Source organism: Macrobrachium nipponense, chromosome 22 (genome assembly GCF_015104395.2).
Source record: "Macrobrachium nipponense isolate FS-2020 chromosome 22, ASM1510439v2, whole genome shotgun sequence".
In the NCBI taxonomy this organism is placed as follows: domain Eukaryota; kingdom Metazoa; phylum Arthropoda; class Malacostraca; order Decapoda; family Palaemonidae; genus Macrobrachium; species Macrobrachium nipponense.
This window is the reverse complement of record NC_087213.1, coordinates 7,500,601-7,525,588: the sequence shown is the minus strand read 5'-3', so window position 1 is coordinate 7,525,588 and position 24,988 is coordinate 7,500,601. Positions and strand designations below refer to the sequence as shown.

The 24,988-nt window shown below is 42.0% G+C and overlaps 2 protein-coding genes across 3 annotated transcripts in view; one reads left to right on the top strand and one right to left on the bottom strand.

Moving 5' to 3' along the window:
- LOC135198472 (CCAAT/enhancer-binding protein gamma-like) overlaps window positions 1-7,969 on the bottom strand; it is a 33,515-nt gene extending 25,546 nt beyond the window's left edge. Inside the window, exon 1 of one of the 2 annotated variants that reach the window (XM_064226042.1) lies at window positions 7,811-7,969. The gene's annotated coding sequence lies outside the window, so the exon portion shown is untranslated. Of the gene's footprint in view, window positions 1-7,547; window positions 7,704-7,810 lie in introns of those variants that run through there. The other variant, XM_064226043.1, reaches the window with a different exon arrangement.
- Window positions 7,970-14,059: 6,090 nt separating this feature from the next.
- Window positions 14,060-24,988, top strand: part of LOC135198470 (aminoacyl tRNA synthase complex-interacting multifunctional protein 1-like) — a 35,202-nt gene continuing 24,273 nt past the window's right edge. The window contains exons 1-2 of the mRNA XM_064226040.1: window positions 14,060-14,269; window positions 20,945-21,079. Coding sequence (XP_064082110.1) covers window positions 14,192-14,269; window positions 20,945-21,079 — 213 coding nt within the window. The 5' untranslated portion in view covers window positions 14,060-14,191. The remainder of the gene's footprint in view (window positions 14,270-20,944; window positions 21,080-24,988) is intronic.

Genomic DNA, 24,988 nt, shown 5'->3' with positions numbered 1-24,988 from the left:
TATGAAAGGGAGAGGGCGGCATAAAAAGGCCAGGCATTATGCTTACACTAGAGCATGACAAACCTTACAGAGGAATAACAGCTCTTCAAATCGTTGTGGAGTAATTTATACACGACTGGGTTGGAAATTCCCGTCCCTTGTCCTAACAGTCAAGACTTCCGGCAACGATCTGCACTTTCCCAAGTTGAGCGTAGACTCATCGACATACACAATGCGATAAAAAAAAACACACACACACAGCAAAGAAGAGAGCAAGTCCCAGCTTCTGTACGTCAACGACAACGGACGTGACAAGACCCAAACCAAAGAGAAAAAAAATGACAAGAGCACCAGCCACAGCGTAGTGACCACGGTGTAGTGGATGGTAATGTTACTATCTTCAAAATCAGAATTAATCCGCCGACTCTTGCCTTCAATGGCCTTGGGGAAGATGTTGATGTTAAGGGGAATGCCTCTTGCATTCTGATGACGAAGGTGGTCTCTCAAAACCATTACAAGATTGATGGTGAAGTCATGGTCACTCTCAATTTCAGTTAACGGCGTGTTTACTAGAGATACGTGTAACTTTCGTCACAAATAATTTACTGCATGCTGTTCGTCTCTCTCTCTCTCTCTCTCTCTCTCTCTCTCTCTCTCTCTCTCTCTCTCTCTCTCGTTAAGATACTTCAGTTACATTATCCAGCATTCATTTTTCACCACTTCTCAACCCCCCATTCCTGCGGTTGCTGAACTTGGACTTGATGGACATCGGGAGTCACTATTCTTCGCAGTGACCTTAGAAACTATGGATTAGACACTAACACCTGTCATTTCCGGTTATTTTTACATGTCGCCCCTTCCCACAAGACCCCTCTCCCTAACTGGGCTGAACCTGCACTTGAAGGGCATCAAGAGTGTCACTATTCAACTCAGCGACCTAGAAAACTATGGATTGCATACGTAATATAGGTAGTTTTCTGTTATTATTATCATGTCTCCCCCTTCCCATCCACTTCTGATCCAACCCCCCTAATCCTATCAGGGCTGACCTTAGTCTCTAATGGGCATAAGAGTGTCGCTATTCATCACGGATACTTCGAAAACTAAGATTAGACACAAGTATCTTTTCCAGTTATTTTCACTTGTCACCACTTCCCACCCCTTTTCACAGGGCATCAGGAGTGTCACTATTTTTATCAGCGACCTTGAAAACAATAGATTGGACTAATATCTGTTGTTTTTAGTGATTTTTACATTTCAGCCCCTTACCCATACACCCCCTTTTACCCAACCACTGGTCCGACTTCAAATCTGTTTTCACCATGACTTTCCCGGGTTTGACATTAACTTATATTTAAAATCTCATCAAAATTGGTCAAGAAATGTGGATTTGTATAGTGCAGGCTTTATATTATATATTATATATATGATCTATATATATATATAGAGATATATATATTATATATATATATATATATATATAGAGAGAGAGAGGAGAGAGAGAGAGAGAGAGAGAGAGAGAGAGAGAGAATTTTATTCAATATGAACTATATTCAATTAATCATTGGCGAGTCCTATTCTGCCAGTTACTTTGAAAAAATATGTTTATATTTACTGGGGCAAGCTGGAAAAAAGAAACCCTTAAAAAAAGTATTTACAAGAACCTCTGTATACGCATAAATGACGTTTTATGTTAACAACACCGTTCGCAAACTAGTTTACGTAAGACACTAACAACTTTCATCCTAACGTCGTTTGGCATAGCAGACGCATGTTGTGTGTGTGTGTGTGTGTGTGTCGAGAATCTCGAGATACCCATCTTCATGAATAAGGGAAGGTGATCCTCTCTGAATACCAAACGGGTAACTAACTTCCAAGAACGCAGTCACAAGAACAGACAATACCTGATCACAGTGTGTTTACTAAACTTTTATACTACAAGCAATTCGCCGGCACTCCAACAGGTATTGCGCACGCGCGCACGCACATAGAGAGAGAGAGAGAGAGAGAGAGAGAGAGAGAGAGAGAGAGAGAGAGAGAGACTGGTGCTAAAACCAATAGCATCATCTCTTCCCCCAAAAGGGGCAACGATAACTCGAAAGACAGGATGATAAAGCGAAGTTTGGAAGGCACTATAGGGAAAAACTACAACAAAGGAACAGAGATTAAAACATCTGTCGAACACATGACAAATCACCTTAACCATTACTGATGGCGACAGAAAATATGACTGAGTCAAAGCTGTAAATGGAAAAGAAAAAAAAAATCAACATAGGAGCTACAACTTTAGACCAAGTTACGATCTTATGATACGACTTCGTCAAGATGAGTTCAGTAAAGAAATGTGTAAATACTGTTTGAGAAACTTGGAAGCTAAGTACCGGCAGGAAACGAGGATTAAGAAATGCCCCAAGGGAGTTGAAATTACACCACATGAACGTTATAAGAAAAATGGACCCCCTTTGAGGTAACATGGTGTGCCCAAGGTATGCGGTAATTCTTTAGACCTTGCGCCTACTATTTGAAATCCTGACGCCACACACAAACCAATTTGTACTAAACCAATGGCTGTTACATAAATGGTATACGTTCATATTTCACAACACAAAAAAGATTTACAGTATCTTCGTTTCCAACATAAAGGGCTATTTTTAACACTGCTATAAATGGAAGGTTCGTGCCGACATTAGCTTTCACAACTGGTGGATATGCTATAAATATAACTTGTACACGTATAACACTTTAGTTGTACGTAGCAATTAAATAAGTGTTTAGTCACTAAATTATTAACTATAGAAAATGCTTAAACGTTTTTATTCAGTGTAGAAACATTTAACAGATTTGTAACGATTATCAATACTTAAAAAATAAGCCCATTTATAGCAGCAAGAATCTAGAAAATTCCATTCTACGGACAAACGTGAAAAAAATCAGCCTGCGTGTAAGGCAACTCCAAATAAGACTACGAAAATTCAATCGAAATCAAAGATGGTAGCCATCCTTCCATTTAGGACTCACGATACTGGTCAAACTACAACACATCTTTGATAGCTATGCAACAGTTCCATCTCTCAAAAAGGTCAGGCCGCTAAAGAATGGCAATATTAAAAATACACAAAAATTGCCTGAATCCACCGCAGCCCATGGAAGCACAGCTTAGTTTGTGAACCTGGAGCATCCTCCTCCTCTTGGCTTGCATCCACACATCCTGCACATTATACCTCCTCTTGTCTCCTCCCGGTTCCGCTGCTGTTACGAAAGGAATGAAGGGGGCCGGGGAGAGGGGAGGGAGGAGATGGAGTCCTCTGTATGACCTTGAAATCTTCCGTCTCCCCCCGCCCCACCACCATTCACCCGACAACACCATTCCGGTCTGCTGCGAACGGCAACAGCGGCTCTCCCTCCTCCTTCCATCCAACAACAACCCATGTCGATAGTCTTCAACTTCCCCTCCCCCTATGCACTACCATTAACCCCGACTCCCTGCCTCAACTGTGGTATGACCCGAGTCCACAGCAAACTGTTAACACCAATCCCAAAACTCCTACTAACTACTTGGTCGCCACACGGAGTGTCACTGGTCGAGTAACTTCCCACATGGTAACTAACCTATTGATTCCCATGACCCCATCCTCTTTGACGAGGTTGGACTAATCGTTTCATTGGATGGTTAGGTCTATTGTAGTCGATGCCATTCTTCACGTGTGTTAACTTCCCACTATCGTCGGCTCTTGTATTGTATTAATAAACACCAAAAGAAAACATTTGGCAACGATACCTTTATTTACCGTTACCTATAATTTCAAGACTGACAAATAAGCAATGAACTAACAAGAAATACGAACTTCTCGTGAAAATAATACAGTACTGACAAATGAAACATCAATGTGGCTAGAGGGAAAAAATGTTGAGGAATTCACAATGTTCCAGTTGGAACCTCTGCACAACAAACCCGGCAATTGTGAACACCGGCCACCTCGCAATTTATTTTAACAAAATTGCAGGATGGTTACGTAACCACTCCGAAGCAATTTCAGTTGCCAGGTAAGTTGTGACGCATGAATGAAGATTGAATTGTGGAAAAGGTTTTCCCGACACAAACTGACGTTTACTCGAATGGCAAAACCCGGAAGACAATATTACCGTTGACAGTAGAAACGTCACGAGCTGTACCGATTAAAGGAAATAAAACATGGACGAAAATAGATTGAGAGATGACATCCACCAACAATCTTTATTTGACACAAGTGCAAACTCCAATCCCCATAAAAACATGGGAATGGAGTAGTCTAGGACTCCGAAGTCACACCAAGGGCGGCGCGTACACAATGAACTTGGGATTCGGACCCCCTACCCCCAAAAACCTCAACATGTACCAGTAGACCGGAGGAGACCACCCTCACAAGTCTCAACACCACGCTGCCCCCCCCCCCCCTCCTTCCCTATATCTTTGTGGCAGGTGACCCCTTACGCCTATTTACATTCCTTAGGGACGGACTGTCTTGACAATAGATTTTCAACCGAACTCTTCTATTAGCGAAACGTTAGACGTAACGGTAAAGAAACTGCATGACTTCTTCCTCCTCTATTCACACGAATACTACAACACAACGATCCGTCTGGTCGAATCCGACAACAAAAGCTTTCGTTGGCTCAGACGGGAAAGCTGTAGCTACGAGAACAGTCAGGTAGGCTGCTATGCCAAGTAGGCTGGGTTCGCAGGAGAAACGCTCAACACAATACTGGTATACCACAAGGTTCCTTTGTACAGCAGAGCCTCTTGCCGAAAGTTTTTTCATTCTTCCTTGATCATAATATTCGAGAATCAATTCAATAAATGGGTACTCACAGAATCATTTAAACAATTTCCGGCTTCCACTGTGATTCACTTACGCATCATGCTAATTCTCTGAATCGTTTACAGCAACAAAATCTATTTAAATTGCCTTAGACCTATTCTGACTTGACACTATTTAATCTTGCTTATTCCTAAAACCGGAGAAAAATATTTGGATCATGGACATTTAGTGACAATTTTTTATGGAGCTCTACTCACTAAAGCAGAGTTACGCGTGTAAAATCAAAGTTCACTTCCATTGGCATTTCGCAACAATGGAGGCTTTGTGGATTTGACTTTATAAAAATCTAAATAGACTTAGGCGATGATGCTATGAACAATATAGTATCTAACAACACATCTACTAGACAACAATAACAATAGACATAGTAACAGTTGGGAGAGTTTTTTTTTTTTTTTTTTTTTTGATAAGTCAATTCCACTAACATGAAAACAGATGGCTTCCTTTATCTCAACATTAACATTTATCCACAAATCAAGTAAATAACTGGCTTTCTGTACATAAATTTTAAATATTCTTCACGATGAAAGCAAAATAATAGCACGTCCTCTGGCTATCAGATCATTCGAGTGCAATTCTCTCTCTCTCTCTCTCTCTCTCTCTCTCTCTCTCTCTCTCTCTCTCTCTCTCTCTCTCTCTCTCTCTCGCTCTCTCTCTCTCTCTCTCTCTCTCTCTCTCTCTCTCTCCACACACACACTTTCCGGACACTTATCAAATCATGGAGTGGAACAGCCTCAAACCGGTACGTTTCGTGAATCACGTAGGCCTTTCTCTTACACAAGGAGCAACCTGACCAGTTGCTCAAGGAGACTACCTACCCTACCTTTCAACACAGCGATATCACAGCTAACAGAGCCATAGAAACAGACTGGCGACCACGATAAAATTATGCCGTCACAGCAGCAGTTTTAAGGGGACAAACAGATATGACTGACGTGGGAAGTAATAGAGCATTGCAAAATTTCTAAGGGGAGCAGGAAATTAACATGGCTTTCTTGAATTTTATGCCCCAACCCTAGCACATATGCATACAGACATGGACCTTCGCATGTGCAGAAAAAGAGTTCAGGAGCTGGCATGTACTACAGTCACCAACAATAGGGAGCCATAATGCTACCTAAACATACACATATCGCTGCAGTTTACAAAACTAAGTTTATTAGCATTCTCACAACACATTTTAGCCGAGGCTAGTGTACGAATAAATATTAAAACCGCGTAACCCTTCACATACGTCTACTACGTGAAAACCCATAAAAGTGATGGTTGCATCACAGCAATGCAATACAAGTTCTCTTAGTTTACCAGCGGCGCAGATGACTGCAGTCACGCCATGAATACGTCTGAATGCTTTCCCACCCAAGGGGCAACGACAAACATCACCTTCGTCAATTTTACAGGAAATTTTGTCAGTTCAGTGACCCTTTCCACTGCCTAAACTTTCACCAGCCTCCTTTGACAATTCATGCAGCTCTCGTCGTTGACGTCAGATTTCATGATCCACCTGTCAAACTATTGTCAACTTTTTTTGACTTGTGAGCATTGTTAACAAACGAAAACAAAACAAAACAAAATCCAATCAGGATGAGCATTATTAATCTCTGGCCTCCCGTAAATGTCATTCAAGTTGTTTTCATTCGCCTAGGTCAAGAGCGGGAGCTGACAAAAAGAGCAGAGGCCCCAATAATACTAGCTATGACGGAACAATCACTTCAAAGCCATACAGCCTAAAAACACTCAAAGTGGAGTATATACTTGAAACGGCCTAACATTAATTAATAAAATAAGGTTTAATTAAACCAACTAATTAGTTTGTTAATCAAACCTGGTCAATAATCTTATGGTGAACTGAACTTAATACTAGAATCAACATGTAAACATCAAAAACTCCCTAACACTGATTCAATTTAGGTATACAAAATGACGAAGGCACCGAATCAAGACCACCATGACCCATTACATTAATCCCAGCTTCGGAGCGATACAAAACGCCCACTCGCCCTTCCCTACAATACCATCATTTACTATGTTTACTATGACAGTAAGTCACGTGAGCCAATAACAGCACCATTGGAACGCCATGACGCAAGGAACATTTAAAATGATAAGATAAATATGAACTCTTTAAAGCACTAAAATTTGAAACAATTTTTCGAAAGGAGGTTGACCACCTACGTCATACCCTAAAACAAGGGTTGGTTTCATTTATCTTAACTGGTCTACAATGAACCTGCAATCATAATAAATACTGCAGACCTTAGATAAGGATGCGATTACAACTGTGGTTTCCGTAATGAATGGATCATTTTTCCTGGAAGAAAAGTAGCCCTCAGGCAGTGTGCCTAACCCAAAACCCATGACCCTTAGGTTTCACATACTTCTCACTTTATTCATATCAATAAAGGTCATCTAAATCAGATTCGTACTAAGCCAAATAACACGCAAGATAAGATATTTAACTAGTAATGCAGTCAAATAAGATTGCGTCATGTAGACTGAAATTGCATCAGCTTCAGTATGGCTGTGCCGACATTTGGAATTTCCTCTAACGCAAGTGGTTAATAGGCATTTGTAGTAATGCAGTAAAACTCAAAACTGACAAAGCACTGTACCTACTGTGCTTTAATTAAAGATCAAGCCATTGATTTCGGTGATGGCGTGAACATCAGCCAATGTTGAATGGCGATACAAATTTGTAAGCGCACCTACCGTAAGACTTGAACTCTTTCAAGGATTCAGCTCTCTTGATGTCAATCTTGGCTTCGTGTTATTTCTTAATGGGCAGGGAAATCTACACACAGTGATTGTTACTCTTCTGGCCATGTCCACCTCTTGACTGAGAACTGCTCGCACAAATCCGCCCAAGGAACAATGACGAAACCCTTCGATTTCAGTATTGCATCATACTCCGACAGACGCACACGTTTACAGGCAACGATTCAACAAGTTAGGGCGATGGGGGTTTTACTTACGTCTATTTACTTCATCTGCATCGCTGAGAGAACCTCTTCCAGAAAAATTAAACAAGTGTTTGAAAAAAGTACGAAGACTCGTAGAGCGTTGTATCCGTATGTCTTATCCTCTTGTAGCCATAGTTAGAAGTGACTCTTCGGGCTGGCCAACACCGGAAGAAATGTTTACACAAAAGCGTTCCCGTTTTCACCTTTAGATACATCTCTCGATGTGTTTGATCGCTATAAACAGTGTATATGTGGGTCAATATTCATTCTTTCCATACAAAAAGCTATTCATATTGCATCAATTCACTAAAATCGATAAAACGGATTGACGTGCTGTGTGACTCGGGAAGGTTGGTCAACGTGTGACGTGATGACGAAACAAACGAATATGCTACATACGTTTGTATTTCCTTCAGTATCTAATAAACCCGTAATTACTACTCGTTTTAAACATTCCTCTATCGATACAAGCTATTTCAGTTCCTCATCTGGATAAATGTAGTTCCCAGTAAACGAATATTGGTTTAAGGAATAAAAAATAATTGAGTAAATTTAGTCACTTGAGATTTCCGTGAGAACCTGACATTGAACGCTGCGCCAACTCTGGGAATTTTGGTTGTTTGTTGTTTTCCGACGCTGAAGGAAAACATTGTTACTAAGCGAGATATTTATTTTGCTTTCTAATTAAACTGTCCTTGTAACATTGATAAGGATAAAGAATTCAGGAACCCGACCTTTTCCCTGAAATGATAATATATGAAATAAAACAAATAGTTAATGGACCATTTACTATTCGTCTTAGATAAACATATGTATAGACTAAGGCATTAAATATTGATTGCAGGTACGAATTTCTCTTATTGATGAATTTTCTCTAAACCTGGAACAACGAAATGCAGTGCAATGTTTAGCTGATATGTCATAACAACTGTCCTCACTGGCATAGCCTTCAAGGCAGCACATTTTTTGAAGGGAATAAAATCTTGGGACCGAAGTAAATCTAAGGATTATACACTCCAAATTCGATTGAGTCTATACAAAATTTTTAGTGAATGACATTGTCACTCTGACATTTCAATCAAGGTCTAAAGACCTTGATTTCAATGTTGACATAAAATTAACGGTTTATACCTAAACGCATCAACTTACTTTCCATTTGACAGAGATCCGATGATTTGTAAATGTGAAGGTTTTCTATTCTTTGACATTTTTATTAATATCTTATGATGAGGGAGGAGGACTAGGGAATCTAGACTTTGACCAAATGGATAGATATTTAAGACTGAAGAATGAAAAAAAAAAATTATCTCGTGTTCAGTTCTGAGTAAGGAAAATCTGACGTAAAACGTTGATGGTAACGACGATAGCCACTATGATGAGTTCTAATGAGTTCATTTCTCGGAGGAGACAGAGAATGTGGCAATGATAGCTAGTTAGTTTAATCAGGCTGGCTTTGTTGAAGTTGTTGTAGGAGATAAAAGACCTGATGTGGAGGCAGTGGAGCACCGCCGCACCGGACTGTAACCAGCCAACAGAAAGGAGTGGCCGAGAAAGCGGTGACGACAATAATAGTCAAGACACCTTAGCGAGCGAACCACAGCAACGAGGTTACTTCCTGAGGTATACCTACCTCTTAGGCTATACAGAATGTCTTTTATTCTCTCAAGAAGAAGGGGTTGTTTAGCACATCCTCAGCAGTCTTTTAATAAAAAATGCATTTCAGTGTTTTATTCCCTTTCCTCCAATACCAACATCAGTGACATAAGATTCCTTCAAATTCCTGAAAGCGGCTGACCAGGTAAGATACTCTAGGGAATAATTGTCATTCATTTCTGCTGGAAGGTACTTAGCTGGATAATCCAGGCCCTTGCCTAGAGTTTTTTTTTTATGGTGGCGGGGTCGTTTTTCCCAAAACTGGACCTTTTCTTCTGTAAATGTCATTGCATATATAGGTATATACAAGATGAAATACTTGAAAATGTTATTTTAGTTATATTAATAAGAAAAATTGGGTATGCAGTCTATGCCTTCTACCTGATTAGATGTTATTCAAAGTACCGACTTTGGTTAAACAGAATTTTACCCATAATGTTGAAAGTTTGCACTGAAATTCAAGAATATTTCTTCAGTTTTATTGATTGATTCATTTATTATGTTAGTGATAACATGCATATTACTTTATTTGTTGTTATGTTATATACTTTGACTTAACAAAAAGCAATAATTATTTATTACTTTGAGAACGGTTCTATGAAAAAGATAGTCACAGAAAATATGGACTTCCAGAAATTTGCGGGGTGGGGGTCGTTCGAAACCCCCGCCCAACACCCCCCCCCCCACCCCTCGGCACGGGACTGTAATCGTAAAGAACGTAGCTCGATTCCTGCTGTTGCAAAACATTCCTTATAGCGGAAATAGGACAACAGCAAAGTCATAATAAACATAACTTTTTGTGAAAATAGGCTAGGCTGTAGAAAAGCATGCCTTCAAAATAAATAAATGCAAGTATATAGTAGGAATGAGGCACAAAAAACTGTAAATGTGTCGACAAATTCCTCTCTAAACTTTTGGGGAAAAGAATGAGGTGCTATTTTGGCTTAATTGTCAACTACGCGTCATGAATCTATTTTAGTACGATCTACACTAGTCCCATGTAACGTTCATCATTTGAAGACATGTATAACTGATGACAGATATAATGAAGAATCGCGTACGTGCGTGCGAAGAAAGAAAATGGAAAGAGGGAGAGAAGGGTAAGTCACATTGAATGTTTCTGTATAAAGGAGAAAAAGTAGTTACAATGGAACTGAATGCAGAGAAAATGGTTAAAGAGTAAGTGAACATCAGAATGAAAGTGCAGATGGAAAGTTGACCCTCCGACAACACTGTAGTCGTATCGTTGGAGTGAATATTGTGAAGCATTATTAAATGCAGATAACAGTGAGACAGGGCAGCTTGATAAAAAAAAAATGTGATCTAAAGTAACTAAGATGTCTTACCCTGTCTTATTCTGTAAGTATATCCGTGGAGGCATGTTTCTTGGGTTGACTGTGGGACATTATTTTCTTCATTGTTTCACTGCTCGTGTTTTCAGTCGAGATTTTGCGATTATCCTATAGATTACTACAGCCGGAAGGTCAAATGTCCGCGATTGGAAGCTACTTTTTAACGATAATAGATAACTAACCACAATACGCTTACTCACGGTGCGTAACCTTAGAACCAAATTGTGCATGCTGTAAGAAAGAAAGAAAAAAAAAAAGACGTGCCAGACTTCCTTCTAGTCACCTATACCCCGTAACCCACTTGGCAACCAGCACTTTTTACATTTTTTTTGCTTATTCTTCTCTTTGCCAGTTTCATTTGCTTGAAACCGAACTGAAAGAATCTGCATATCTTTTCGAAAATTTATGGTGAAATATCATACAAGTTGATAATCTCGGTTTTGCAAAATTTATGCAAGGAAGAACGTTTTCAAAACACTACGTTTACCATTTATGCTTGATTACCAATGAAATATAAGATACCACAACAAGGACCACAAAAATAAGAGACTACAGTTTGCCATCTTCTTGTGAAATTTGCTTTGCATGTCAGAGCACTGAACTGCGGAGAAACACAAGCGCCATCTACATCACAGCTACGTTCAAGATGGTCAGTATCTTATTCCACGCATACTTCAGAGCTCGCTCCTTAGCTACCAATCATGTCTCTAGCTTCCTTTGTTGTTTTTGACACTCGGTAAAATTAACGGTATCTGCTGCTAAAGTGATTTCATCCAGGTAAAAGAATGATAAAACTAAGTTCTGGGTTGAGGCATTTCCCATAGTTTGTTACTCAGATTAATAGCAAAATTTTTTCAGCAATCTAAAATCCCAGAGAGAGTCTGATTTGATTTTCAGGGGGAAGACAGCAAACACTCTTCCTCATAGATGTACAATCATAATCACTGTTCATGGACCTTTATGTCACCTCAGTTTGACACAATAATACGATTGTTTATGTATAAGACCCTCCGACCCAGTTTTCCTTGGATATTCAGCAAATAGTTTGAGTGAGAGGTTAATAATCTCTTGTTGTTTGTTTGTTTTGTTTTTTTTTTTTTTTTTTTTTTTTACATAGGCATGTAAATCACATTTCACGAAGCTACCCCATTCTTACAGAACGAGTGCAGTTCTGCAAAACAGAGATGAAAATTTGTTAAAAGAAAAGAGACTAACATCGAAAATATTAAGTAGCATTACAGCCTCCTTTACAGTCCGGAGCGTCAACACTCAAGCAAGGGACACTTGAATAAAAAGATCTCTGCTCAAGATAACATTGCATCGCATCCTGGTTATTCGAATATCAATCATTCCGTGGCAAAAAGACCTCATGATCAATTTATTAATTAACATTTGTCTAGTGTTCATATATTCATAAGTGTTCTTGTGGACCACGGCATCTGCATGGATTCATAATGTGATTTTCATTATAATAGATTACACACGAACGCACCAGCAGCTTTCAGGTCCATAGTTATGCCACGCATAAAGGAAGAGAATTAACAAAATATTATAAGGTAAAGGTAATTACGTTAACTCAAAAGGAAGGATCACAGCCAAAAGAGTAAAGGTATAAAGAACCTTTAGCAATTTGGTAGAAGAGGAATTCAGCTGATATCATACCAAGTCTAGGCCTAGTTGGTGATCTCCGCTAAGTAGATTAAAAGGAGAAAGCATTCTCATTCCAAGCTCAGTGTAACAATGGTCAAAAGAGTACTTGTAGGTATAGAGTATTATGCTTACCTGTATTAGAAAGAAGATATAGAGAAGTTAATCCATTCCTGAAATAACGAACTACTTCCAGTATTAATATAATATATATATATCTATATATATATATATATTAATATATATATATAGATATAGATATTATTATATATATATATATTATATTATATATATAATATGTAAACATGGTTGTAAAAGGACAAATATGAAACTTAATCTACCCTAACAACGAAGAGAGTTTGTGTTATCAAAATAAAATACCTAATGTGTAAAAGCAGCTTAACAACGAGAACAATATGATGTTTATAGAAACGAGAGATTGGGCTTGAATCACTTTAAGGTATCACGGAAAACAAAGTTATTTCAAACCACAAGTCCCAATGCTAGGAAAGTTCTTAATGGAATTTCCTAGCAAAGGGCAGCATATTGATGATCCAAACGATTGTAATGTACAGCCAAATTTATTTACAATAATTTGACGTACTGTAACAGGGTGAACCTGTGTATGCTTCCAAGAAGAGAGAAGGCTACAGGAAAAATCGTTCAACTATAGGGACTAGTCAGTCTCAAAATGTTTTAAAAATCGTTCGCCGATATTTGTGAACTTTTCCCACTACCGAAATTCACGCAAGAGTTAACGTTTGCGACAGACTTTTGGTCAATACATGGGAAGCAAACCATAGTTCAAAATAATTTAATTAAGATTGCGTCAAGCATTTCGTCTTCCATAAATATTTATTCAGAATGCTGTTACTTACATTTTGTAAGACGCATTAAATAACTTGCCCTAGTTACTTTGCTAAATATAGATGAATCTGGTGACGATCATTTCCTGCGGGCATTAGACTCACAACACGACTGTAGTATATTGGGGCAGTTTTCTTTTTAAAAAAAGCACGATTTCGAGACATTTCCAAAATTATAGAAGTTAATAATAAAAATTGATAAATACAACGCAATATAATTTATTTTGTATCCAACTAGTTAGTCAATAACTTTTTTTCGTTTCTAAAGAGTCTATTCTATATACATAGAACAATGCCTGACAATACAAGACCCTAAAATTACAAATTTCCGTGGCAGAAGAAAACTTTCGTGTACCACTTTTGATAGGCTGAAACTCTAGCTTATACGTCTCTCAGCATAAATTAAAGAAAAGGGATATACATGAGCTATATTTTAATTAAATTACAAAAATATACAAATAGTATGCATAGGTATTTTCATTAAATATGTAATAGCGCTGTTTGATATATACTAAATAATGATGAATACTGAAATGGAACGGTATCGGTCGTAAGTATGACGACATGAATCCAGAAAAATATACAAATTATTTAAAATTCTATTTATGAAATGTACAAGAGCATTTCTTATATATCCTAATGATGAATAATGAAGTATGGGAAATGTATAATTGGGGGAAACATGACACGTAATATTTTTTGGTGGGTGTTAAAACGTCACCGTCATCCAGTATGATTGACCGACGGTGTTGTAAATAAGGCCGTGAGCACACGTGAACGCTCGCAAGCATCGTTTGGTCGGCGATACCTTCCGGTTATTATTATTTTTAACAGTGGCGGCAACCGTTAGGTTATTGAGTACGATCCTCGGCAGGATGTCTCTTTCACCAACGCAGATGCTGGAGCAGCGAGCTGTGCAGGCTGAGCAAATGATTGAATTGTTGACCAAACAGGTAAAAAAGTCTTAGAGGTAGCCTAACCTTCTTACGGCACAGAAAATCATGTTTTCTTGTGTCCAAGCTTACGCTTATCCTACCCTTGCTACATGTTAGCCATATTACCGTTTTACTTATTATAATTTACGTAGCTTAACCTTTTTCTGTGTATTTCATACCTAGTAGTATTAGCTATTTTCAATGTCCACCGTAGGCTAAACCCGTTTCTTAATGGGCCTACCTCCAGATTTCATTAATTCTAAGGTTGTGGTACCTAGCTAGCTTGAGTACTAGACTAGGGTAAACAACCGACTGGACTGGCCAACTCACCGACTACTGCGTATTTGGCCACCCTCCAAAAAAGTACTTTAACACGTCCTGACACCAGAGATGGTCATCAGTCATGAGTTTTTGGTGGTGATAGCAGGAGCTCAAGACCTCTACTCTCCAAAGTTAGAAATTAAGGCCATATTTTAAGATTTAAACAGAGGGTAATGAAAAGTGTGGCCAACACAGTACACACCACCCCAAAACGCTTTCAAAGTTTTTACTTACAACTCCAAATATTTCAAAGATTGATGCCATCTCATGTTTGCGGAGTCGCTTGTGTCAACAAACTTCCCATTTCCTCTGCTAAATCCGCACACCACTTGTACCCATAGACGCTGGGGCACTTTCATCACAATCGTAAACCCGACATTTGTTTCAGCCATATGGTTAGGGTAAAAAACCGCATGGTACAGGGGTGGACCATGTACGATCAATGTGTACAACCCCAAGAAAAGTACATTATAACGCGTCCTGACATCGGAGATGGGCATCAGACGCGACTTCTTGTTGGTGAGAAATGGAGCTAAAGACCTCTACTCTGGTGTCAGGACGCGTTATAATGTACTTTTTTTGGGGTTGTACACATTGATCGTACATGGTCCACCCCTGTACCATGCGGTTTTTTACCCTATTAAAAATGAAAAACAAATTATTTCAGCCATCTAATTATTAAAAATAATTTTTTTTAATCAAAATATACTAGTAATATAGACTTGAATAAATGAAAAGTGCTAGCAAAAAATAATTTTTTTGTCATAAACAATTCAGTAACCTGTCGTTTGCTCGACTCGTGAATTCTGGCTGCCAGACGTATAAAATTATTCACGTCATGGCTTTGCCGTAAACAAACTCACATATTTTAAGTTGAATTTTGAGTGAATTAAGAACGAAGTGTGTAAAATTACAAACAAATAAGCACTGTGGAGTTTCATTTGTGATGGCAGTAAGGACAAAACCACCAATTAGGTACAAGGCAAAAATGGATTCCAGTTCAAAACATGACCCCATGAATAAGACGTCTCATACTTTCACTAATATAGGCAACAAAATGTTTGTTCCAACAGGTTATACAAACCAATGTCCTTTACATAAGGAATTATGGAGTTCTATTTTCAACGTCTGTGTGTGTGTGAGAGAGAGAGAGAGAGAGAGAGAGAGAGAGAGAGAGAGAGAGAGAGAGAGAGAGAGAGAGAGAGAGAGAGAGAGAGAGAGAGGGCCGTAATTGCTGTTTGGATAGTTAACGATTGAATTGGCTGTTGATGAGTTCTGGGTTGTCTGCTGGTGCAGCTGGAGTTGATAGTTAGAGTTCTGTGTTTTGAGTCATTGGTCAGTCTTAAGTCAGAAGCTGTGATAGTCAGTAGTGTCGGCAGCAGTCTGTGAAGGCATTGATAGCCATAGTCACTTAAGTTGTGTGTTTTTGAATTGTTATTGGTTTGTTGCTGATTGTTGTTGGGTTTGATATTAGTAGTTGCTTAGAGTTGTTGTGCCTGTGTTGGATTTGTTGTGCTTTTGAGTTTCTGTTGTTAGCCTATACGTATGTGAGTTGTTGTGGTTGAGGGTTGTTGTTGGGAGCTGTTGTGGTTTCTTAGTGTGGTTGTGAGTTGTTGAGGGTTGTTATTGGTGAGCTGTTGTGATCCCTTGGTGTTGTTGGTGTGGGTGTGTGGGTTGCCTTTTTGGTTGTTGAGTGTGGTTGTGTTCCTTGTTTGTTGTTGTGCTGTTGAGTTGTGGGGTTGTGGTCCGTGGGTGTTGTGTTGAGTTGTGGTCCTTGGTTGTTGTGTTGTTGAGTTGTGGTTGTGTTCCTTGGTTGTTGAGTTGTGGGGTTGTAGTTCTTGGTTTTTGTCTTTGTTGTTGGTTGTGTGTTACAACGGCCATATCCAGTCGACAGTACAGCTCCTTGCCCTGAGTGTGTCAAGAAGTGGTTGGTAAGTACATGTGTCTAGAGAATTTTTGTTTTTAGGTTTGTGTAGTCAATTGTCCTGCGTGTATTCCGTAGTATGAAGAGGAAAGTGTGGCAGCTGGATTGATTAGGTTTATGTGTGGGGGGGGGGGGGGGGGGGGGGGGGGGGGGGGGGGGGGGGGGGGGTGGGGGGGGGGGGGGCGGGGGGGGGGGGGGGGGGGGGGGGGGGGGGGGGGGGGGGGAGGTGGGGTTTGCCTGCTTGCTTTTAGGCTTGTGATTCCACCAAAGAATTACTATTCAGCACTAGCTGGACCGGTCGTAAGATTTACTAACAAGTTAGTTTGGCAGTAACTGCTTGTCTGATAGTCGGGAGTCCCGCCCGACTGGAGGTAAACATAGGCTATCACTTTGCTTTTGACCACCGTCGGGTGAAGACATGCTCGCCTCTCTGCCCACCTCTGTCGTGATATTATCAAAGCTATGGATTACTTTTCAACCTGTTTCTCTTAGAATAGTGTGGAAGTGATTGTAAGTACTCTTATTATTATTTTGTTCATTTTTGTGGAAGTGCATTGCAGTGTATCATGCAGTCCCACGAATCAGAGAAGCCTCCTCGCCCCCATCCAACCAGAGAGTGTGCCCTGGAGTGGGAGGCCATAAGTGTGGGGCTTTTAGGTCCAGTGATACTGTGGAAGAAGCCGCGTAGAGCTGCCAAGGTGTCTTCAGAGGAAGACTCTACGTTCTGGAGAGACTGCCAGTCTGGAGGTAGGACCATCTCCTACCTCGTCCACCAGACAGCCAACCTGTAGGCCAACCTGGTTCTGAGGAGACTGGACTCAGTCCTGACTTGTGTAACCAGAGTGGCCAGTTGAGAGATGATGTTGGGTCTACACAACGGACTGTTGCTGGGTTCCTCCTCTCTCTTTTCCCCAGAGAGATGGTGGATGCTGCGGTAGAAAAGCAGAGAACTGAAGACAGTGACTGCTTCGTACATCAGGCAGTTACGAAGATTTCTGGGCAGTCTCGTTCAACTGTGGCCAAGCCTCGGAGCTTGGCTAGTGCTTCCTCCACTCCTAAGATGTCAGCACCATTGAGGGTAGCGCGAGGTAAGACCCAGCCTTCCTGTTTTGCTTTGAGAAGTGAGCGTTAGCCCTCCTCTCAAGCCTCTTTTTCTCGCGGGAAAGGGGCTAAGTGGAAGGGGAAGAGAGGGAGACGCTAGGGACAGCGTTACCCCTCAACTGCTGCCAGAAGTGGTGGGGGTGCCTGGCAAGCCATTTGGCAACTTGGCAGTGCTACAGAGCCGAGACCTGGGTAGTGGATGTCCTTCAGGAGGGATATCTACTGCTCTTCGAGTCGGGGCCGCCCCTCACCTCACACCTGGTCCACCTTCAGACATACGTCCCCGGTTCTGCCAGGGACGTGGGATTGATTCAAGAAGTCAAGACCATATTGAGCAAAGGAGCTGTGCAGATCGTGGGAGATCAGTGACCTGGTTTCTACAGCCGACTTTTCCTGATGGAGAAGTCTACGGCTGTAGCTCACTCGGTAGAGCTGTCAGCCAGATACATTCCAGGCAAGAGGAATGTAGTGGCAGATGAGCTCAGCCACCAGAATTGGTGAGTGGGACCGAATGGTCTCTTCACCCAGACATGGCAGAAAGGCTCTTCGACCTGTGGGGCCATCCAGTAGTAGATCTGTTTGCCACCCGGCACAACAGAAAACTCCAGGTTTTCTTCTCAGTTGTGCCGGATCCATGGGCAGCTGCAGAGGCTGCGTTCCAACACCCGTGGGACAACCCCATAGTCTACGCCTTTCCCCAATTCTGCCTGATTCGCAAGGTGGTCAGCAGGGTGCTGGTCACCAGCAATCTTTGGATGATTCTGGTGGCACCCAAATGGCCTCAGGCCATTTGGTATTCGGACCTGCTGGCTCCTTTCTTGGAGGCACCGTGAGAGATTCCCCCATGGCTCAACCTGCTGTGTCAACTGCATGTAGAACGGTACCACCAGGTAGTTCAATTCCTGTGTCTTCATGGCTGGTGGTTATCCACCATCTCTTGCGAGCGAGAGGCTTTTCTCACCAAGCAGCAACAGAGATGGCTGGATATCTCAGACAGTCCTCTGCAGCAGTATACAAGGGAAACTGGTCTGTCTTTTGTGGTTGGTGTCGTAGACGGGGGCTCTCTCTGCTCAGAGCCACTCTTCAGCAGGTAGCTGATTTCCTTATCTTTCTTCGCTGAGAGAAGCTCCTCTCTGTCTCCGCCGCCCTGGCCCTAGTCCTTAAGCTGCGAGGAGTTGATATTTCCTCCTCCATGGAAATATCTCTCCAAATGAGGAGCTTCAAGAGGTCTTTGCCCACCCAGGGAACTCAGGCCCCCGGGGTGGGATGTGACTCTTGTCTTAAGGAGTTTGACACGTTGACCCTACAAGCCTCTCCAGGAGTCGTCAGACAGGGATCTGAGCCTCAAGACGTAGGAGAACTTCACAGTCTTTTCTTCAGTGTATACACTTGAGGGGAATCTGTGAGCTCTTCATAGGCTTCCTCAACATCAGCCACTGGAAGAAAGGCCAATGCTGAAAAGCACCTTAATTTTAAGCAGAATTCAGATTCAGTGTTGTACATTTTTCGTAGCCCTAAATCAGTAATCATCCGATATAATGATTTCCCTAAATGAAACAAACATCCTATTATTGAGCAATTTGGAAAGATAGAATTGAATGCTCTATGAATGGCAATTTCAAAGTCTACCATCAGTTCTTTTGGGCAAACCAAAGGTTGCATAATTTTCACCTGTGAAAATAGACGCTATGTTGTTTTTGTTTTATCTGGTAACAAAACACAAAGTCGAGGAAAACTGCATTCTCCAATTTGCACATAAATACAGAATAGCTGCGTCCACCGATTAAGCGCACTCTTAAAAGTCCCGTCACATGACCATACAGGAAAAGTTTCAAGGTCACTCAGTCCACTGTCAGTTGCAAATATTAAAATTTGGTGGGTATCTTGTGAACCAGAGTCAAATTGTAAAAATTGCTCCCCTTTACTAAGATTTTTAAACCTATCTGGGATTTCAAATCCATCTCTGCTCCTTGGAAGTGTAGGAATGTTGTCGGCAATTTTCCTGTCCTTATGGAGTGTTCGTGAAAGCACTGGGATGGAAGGAAGCTGAGCACGGGTGTTTTCATCATGATGCATTGCACTTTCTGATATAATGTTATGAACACTTTCTGAAATACTTTGAACTGCCTCGTCCTTCATTTCAGCTACAGCGATTCTTGCTGTTACTAAAGTTGCTTCAGCTGGATGTTTGTGGTCGCCTGACACAAACAATTCTTGAAATATCTTCCTCCATTACTGTATGAATACGCACAGAGCACGATTTTCTGTGTTCACAATGCCAATAATCGTTCTCCAATTTTGAATTGTGGAAGTGAAAATCATACACAATTGTTTTCAACTGCTTCCTTTCTCTTTCCTTTCGTTGACGTTATAAATGTTGCCATTGTGGTGGTCCTTCCTTTCAGTTTCAGAGGCTTTTGCTAATTTTACTTACTTTTCTAAAAAAACAACATTGCTTCTATTTTTGGAAAATTACTCTTAGCAGAAACCTAACTATTGAAGAATCACTGGATTACTGAGAGAGAAAACTACCTTAGTTTTAAATACAGCAATGAACTAAATGAGCCAACAAAAATCATGGATATTGGACTAAAAGACAATGGATCAAAAAACTCATGAACAAAAAGACGTTGGACTAAAATGTCATCGGACAAAGAAACGTTGGACCAAAGGGCGTGGACAAGACACATTGGACAAAGTGATGTTGGACGAAAAGGCACATAACCGTTTAGAATACTCCTTCACTCTAAAGTCCCCTCTCAAAAGTAGAAGAGCAACAACCAAAAGGCAGTAATCACCTGCTCTAGCTCTCTTACCAGGTAAAGATACAGTAGACTTTTTATCAAGGCTAATAGAATTTGTATGTTTCAAATTCATAATTATTATTAGCTGTGTTTGAAGCAAATATGTCCATTTATCCCACCACCTATCAATGTGGGATTCAGCTGTGTAGTTACTTGAAAAGTTACTTATGTGAAAATGGTATTTCCATAATCAAATTGTTTCACATATACTTACCAAGTAATTGCAGATTGGAGCCCTCCCTCCACCCCTCTTATGGACATTCAAACACAAAAGTGATTTTCTCTGTGTTATTGTACCCATGGTTCCCCAATAGAGGACTGGGTGGTTACCTACACTAAAAGCAAATAAATTGCTACCCCAAATTTCAAATTTTAACTGTTATGCGAGTAGAAAATTATAACTGTAATTACTTGGTAAGTATATGTGAAACATATTTGTACATATTATGAAAAGACCATTTTTTTTTAGATAAATGATATAAATATTTTTTTAACAATACTTTTGCTAGAGCATTATTTTTAAAGTGATGGAAAATGTTTCAGATAAATCAAATCAAGACTGCAGCTGTTAATAAGCATAAGGAGGAACTGCGCCAGGAGAACGTAGGGTTGTGCAGAGAGGTAGACAGATTGAAGAACATACTGGTGAAACTGGAGACAGCACAAGGTATTCCGCAGGTAAGGACAAACTTGTTACATTTTTATTATTTTTGATAAGGAGACCTATACATTTAAGAGATGAATATATTGAAAGTAAATATTATGTTGAATGTCTAGTAAAAATAATTGTTCTAGTTTTGTGTGTTAGGTAGTGTTATTTGTCTTTGAACATATCTGAAGAGGGATTCAGGCTTGTGCTCAAACTACATTTTGTTCATGAAACTTACCTGTCAGATATATATATAGCTGTATTTCTGACGTCCGACAGAATTTCAAAACTCGCGGCACATGTAGTGGGCGGCCAGGTGGTAGTACCCATTCCCGCCGCTGGGAGGCGGATATCAGGAACCATTCCCATTTTCTGTTCATATTTTTTCTGTCGCCGGTGCTGGAAACAACTGTTTACAGTACCTCCGTCTAGGATTTTTGATTTATCTCGCTTTAAATTATCTGGATTGACTTTTGGTATCGACTTCTGGATTGTTAGATTGGCACGCGTAATAGTGGATTGGTTTTTGATTTTGGATTGGCTTTTCTGTGTACATGATGTCGGGATCAAGTACTGGGAGTTTCAGAGTGGTGTGTGAGGATGTGAATGTAGGTGAGGCTTCTTAACCTTCAGTTGATCCTCACACAGTTTGTATGGAATGCAGGGGGCAATGTTTGCTTGGTTGATGATCGGTGCAATGAATGCAAGGATTTGTCTGATGATAAGTGGAAGATGTATGAGACCTATCGACGTAAATTGGAGCGCGATAGAGTCAGGAGGTCTTCCTCCAAGAGCAGTTCTACAAAAGGTAAGGAATGTAACATTTCTCCTCCTCTAACACCGTTAGATTTTGCTCAACCTAATCCTGTTTTGTTGCCTTCGGGCCCCAGTGCTGTGTCTGGAGAAGGTAACACCCTTTCTCTGATTCTTGAGTCTATTCGCGCTCTTGAATCGAAAGTGTTGGCCTTAGAAACTGGCCCTGTGAAAGTTTGTGATAGTGCCCCTAGTGTTGTGGAGGGGGCGTCAGATCGGCCCCATAATGCCTCTAGGCCTAGACCTCTATCGGACTCCCAGGACTCAGGGAGTGGGTATGTCGAAAGCCGCAAGAGGGTTACAGGGGCTCCCCACCGATCTGGCGTCCCTTCGGCAGGCCTTGTTGCTAAGTCCCAGGCTGCCAAGGAGCGCGCACGAGCACGTGTCCTGAAGGATTGCTTTTCGTCCTCCGAAGCGTCCTCCCCGCGCAAGGGGTGGAGCGCTCGGAGAGACTCGCGTCCGTTGAAAAGGACTTTTCGTTTTGAGGACGCTTCACAAGTCCTATGTCACACTTTCGTCAGAGGACGCGTATGACGCTTTTCCTCCTCAGAAGAGAGGTAGAGTTTCTACCGACGAGGACGTTGGTTTCCGCGCACAGGCGTGTTCACCTGAGATGCAGGTAGCTGTACCTGCTAGAAGGAAGGAGGCGTCCCCTCGCCCCTCGCCTTCTCGCAGGGTCAGTCCTGCCCCTTCTTCTGCTCCTTCGTTACCTACGAAGGATATCCTTGTGTCCCTTCAGGACCAGATTACGTCTCTTATGGCTCAGAGGACTCGCCCAGCAGCAGTCGAGCCTAAGCGTAGAAAGGACGTTAGGCTACCCGTCAAGAGGACGAAGCAGTCTCATTCTCTCTCGTCTCGTTCGTCTCTCTCTCCACCTCCGGATCGTCACCGTTCTCGTTCTCCGAGTAGATCTTTCGCTCACGCTGTAGAGGACGCTCGCCAGGACGCTCGGTGTTCGAAGCAGGACGCTTTGCGCTCTCGGCAGGGCGCTTTTGAGGACGCTCGGCAGGACGCTTGCCGTTCGAAGCAGGTCGCTTTGCGTTCTCGGCAGGACGCTTTTGAGGACGCTCGGCAGGACGCTCGCCGTTCGAAGCAGGACGCTTTTCGAACGAGGCAGGACGCTTTTGAGGACGCTCAGCAGGACGCTTGCTTGGCTAAGCAGGACACTTTTGGCGCCTCTCGTCAGGAAGCTCGCGCTTCCTCTCGTAGGGACATGTCTGCTAAGACAGTTCCCGTTGCTTCAAAGGACGCGCTACATTCGCAGGATGTCCGTCCTTCTAAGGATCGTCGTAAGGGCGATTCCGTACCTGAAGCGGGTACTTCCAATCAACGGAAGTCTTTGTTCAGGCCTGAGACTGCTGGACGTACGCCCTCGTCCGATGGACGTTCTCCAGTTCCTCTTAGGGAGGAAGGGGAACTTAGTAGTCCAGGGAGTTCAGTCGAAGAAGAACCTCCTGTAGCTTCAGCTGTCTCGGACTATAAGGTTCTTGTCAGGCTGTTACGTTCATCCTTCGGGGATAAGTTTCAGCCGGCAGCCCCTAGGTCTCCTCCCTCTCAACTTTCGTCTTCCAAGTCTGTTAAGACCCCTGAGTTCGTCGAAATGAAGACGTCGCTTTCGACCAAGAGGGCTTTCAAGAAGCTTCAAGATTTCATGTCTCGAAGGAAGGACCAGGGCAAGACCACTTTCGCCCTTCCTCCCTCTAGACTCTCCGGGAAAGGAGGAATTTGGTATGAAACCAAGGAGGACGTGGGAGTAAAGGTTCCTTCGTCCGCTCTTGGGGACTTCTCCAGTTTAGTGGACGCTCAGAGGAGGTCCCTCTTATCGTCTGCTAAGGTGTCCTGGATTCTGTGGAGACGGACCACCACTTGAAGGGACTGCTTCGCACTTTGAATGTCTTTAATTTCTTAGACTGGTGCTTGGGAGTTTTAGACCTTCAGTCTAGAAGTCCTGATTCTCTCAGTCTGGGGAGCTGTCCAGCGTGTTGTCATGTATGGACAAGGCCGTCAGGGATGGTTTTCGGAGGAGCTAGTTTCTCATTTTGGAACGGCTTTCCTAAAGAAAAAGAGCTCTTTTATGCAATTTTACCGCGAAGTCGGTTTCTCCCGCTCAGAAAGCGGAATTGCTCTTTGCGCCTCTTTCGGACCATCTCTTCCCCCAGGCTATGGTAAAGGATCTTGCAACGAGTTTGCAGGAGAAGGCGACCCAGGACCTCTTGGTACAGTCTTCAAGACGCCAGCAGTTCCTTCACATCTTCATTCAGTAAACCCCCCCCGAAGAAAGTCAAACCCTTTCGCGGGGCACCCCCCGCGAGAGCAGCTCCTCGAGGGAGAGGTTTTTCGAGAGGAAGAGCTTCATTTAAAACCAAATCCACCAAATGAAGATCTTGTCCTTCAGACGCCAGTCGGGGCCAGGCTGAAGTTCTTTGCGGAGGCATGGAGGCAGAGAGGGGCGGATCCTTGGACTCTCAAGATCGTAGAGCAGGGGTACAAGATCCCCTTTTTACATCCTCCTCCTTTAACATCAACTCCCAGAGACCTCTCTCCCCGTCTTATCAGGGAGAGAAGAAAAGTATCCTTTTCGATCTGTTAGACCAGATGGTCGAAAAAAAGAGCGGTGGAGCAAGTCTTGGACCTGGGGTCACCGGGCTTCTACAACAGGATTTTCCTGGTGCCGAAGCAGTCGTCGGGTTGGCGCCCAGTCCTGGATGTGAGCAGGCTCAATCTTTTTGTGGAAAAGATCAAGTTCAAAATGGAGACGCCTCAATTTGTGCTAGGAGCCTTGAGACCTGGCGACTGGATGGTGTCTCTGGACCTGCAGGACGCCTACTTTCACGTCCCCGTCCACCCTCTTTCAAGGAAGTACCTGAGATTCATCTTAGACAACAGGGTTTGGCAATTCAGAGCCCTTTGTTTCGGTCTCAGCACGGCCCCGATGGTTTTCACAATGATAATGAGGAATGTAGCGAAGTGGCTCCATTCGTCAGGGATCAGGATATCCCTCTACCTCGACGATTGGCTGATCAGAGCATCGTCGAGGCGGAAATGTCTGAAGGACCTTCAGTTAACGTTAGCCCTAGCAAAGTCTCTGGGTCTTTTGGTCAACTCCGAAAAGTCGCATCTGACCC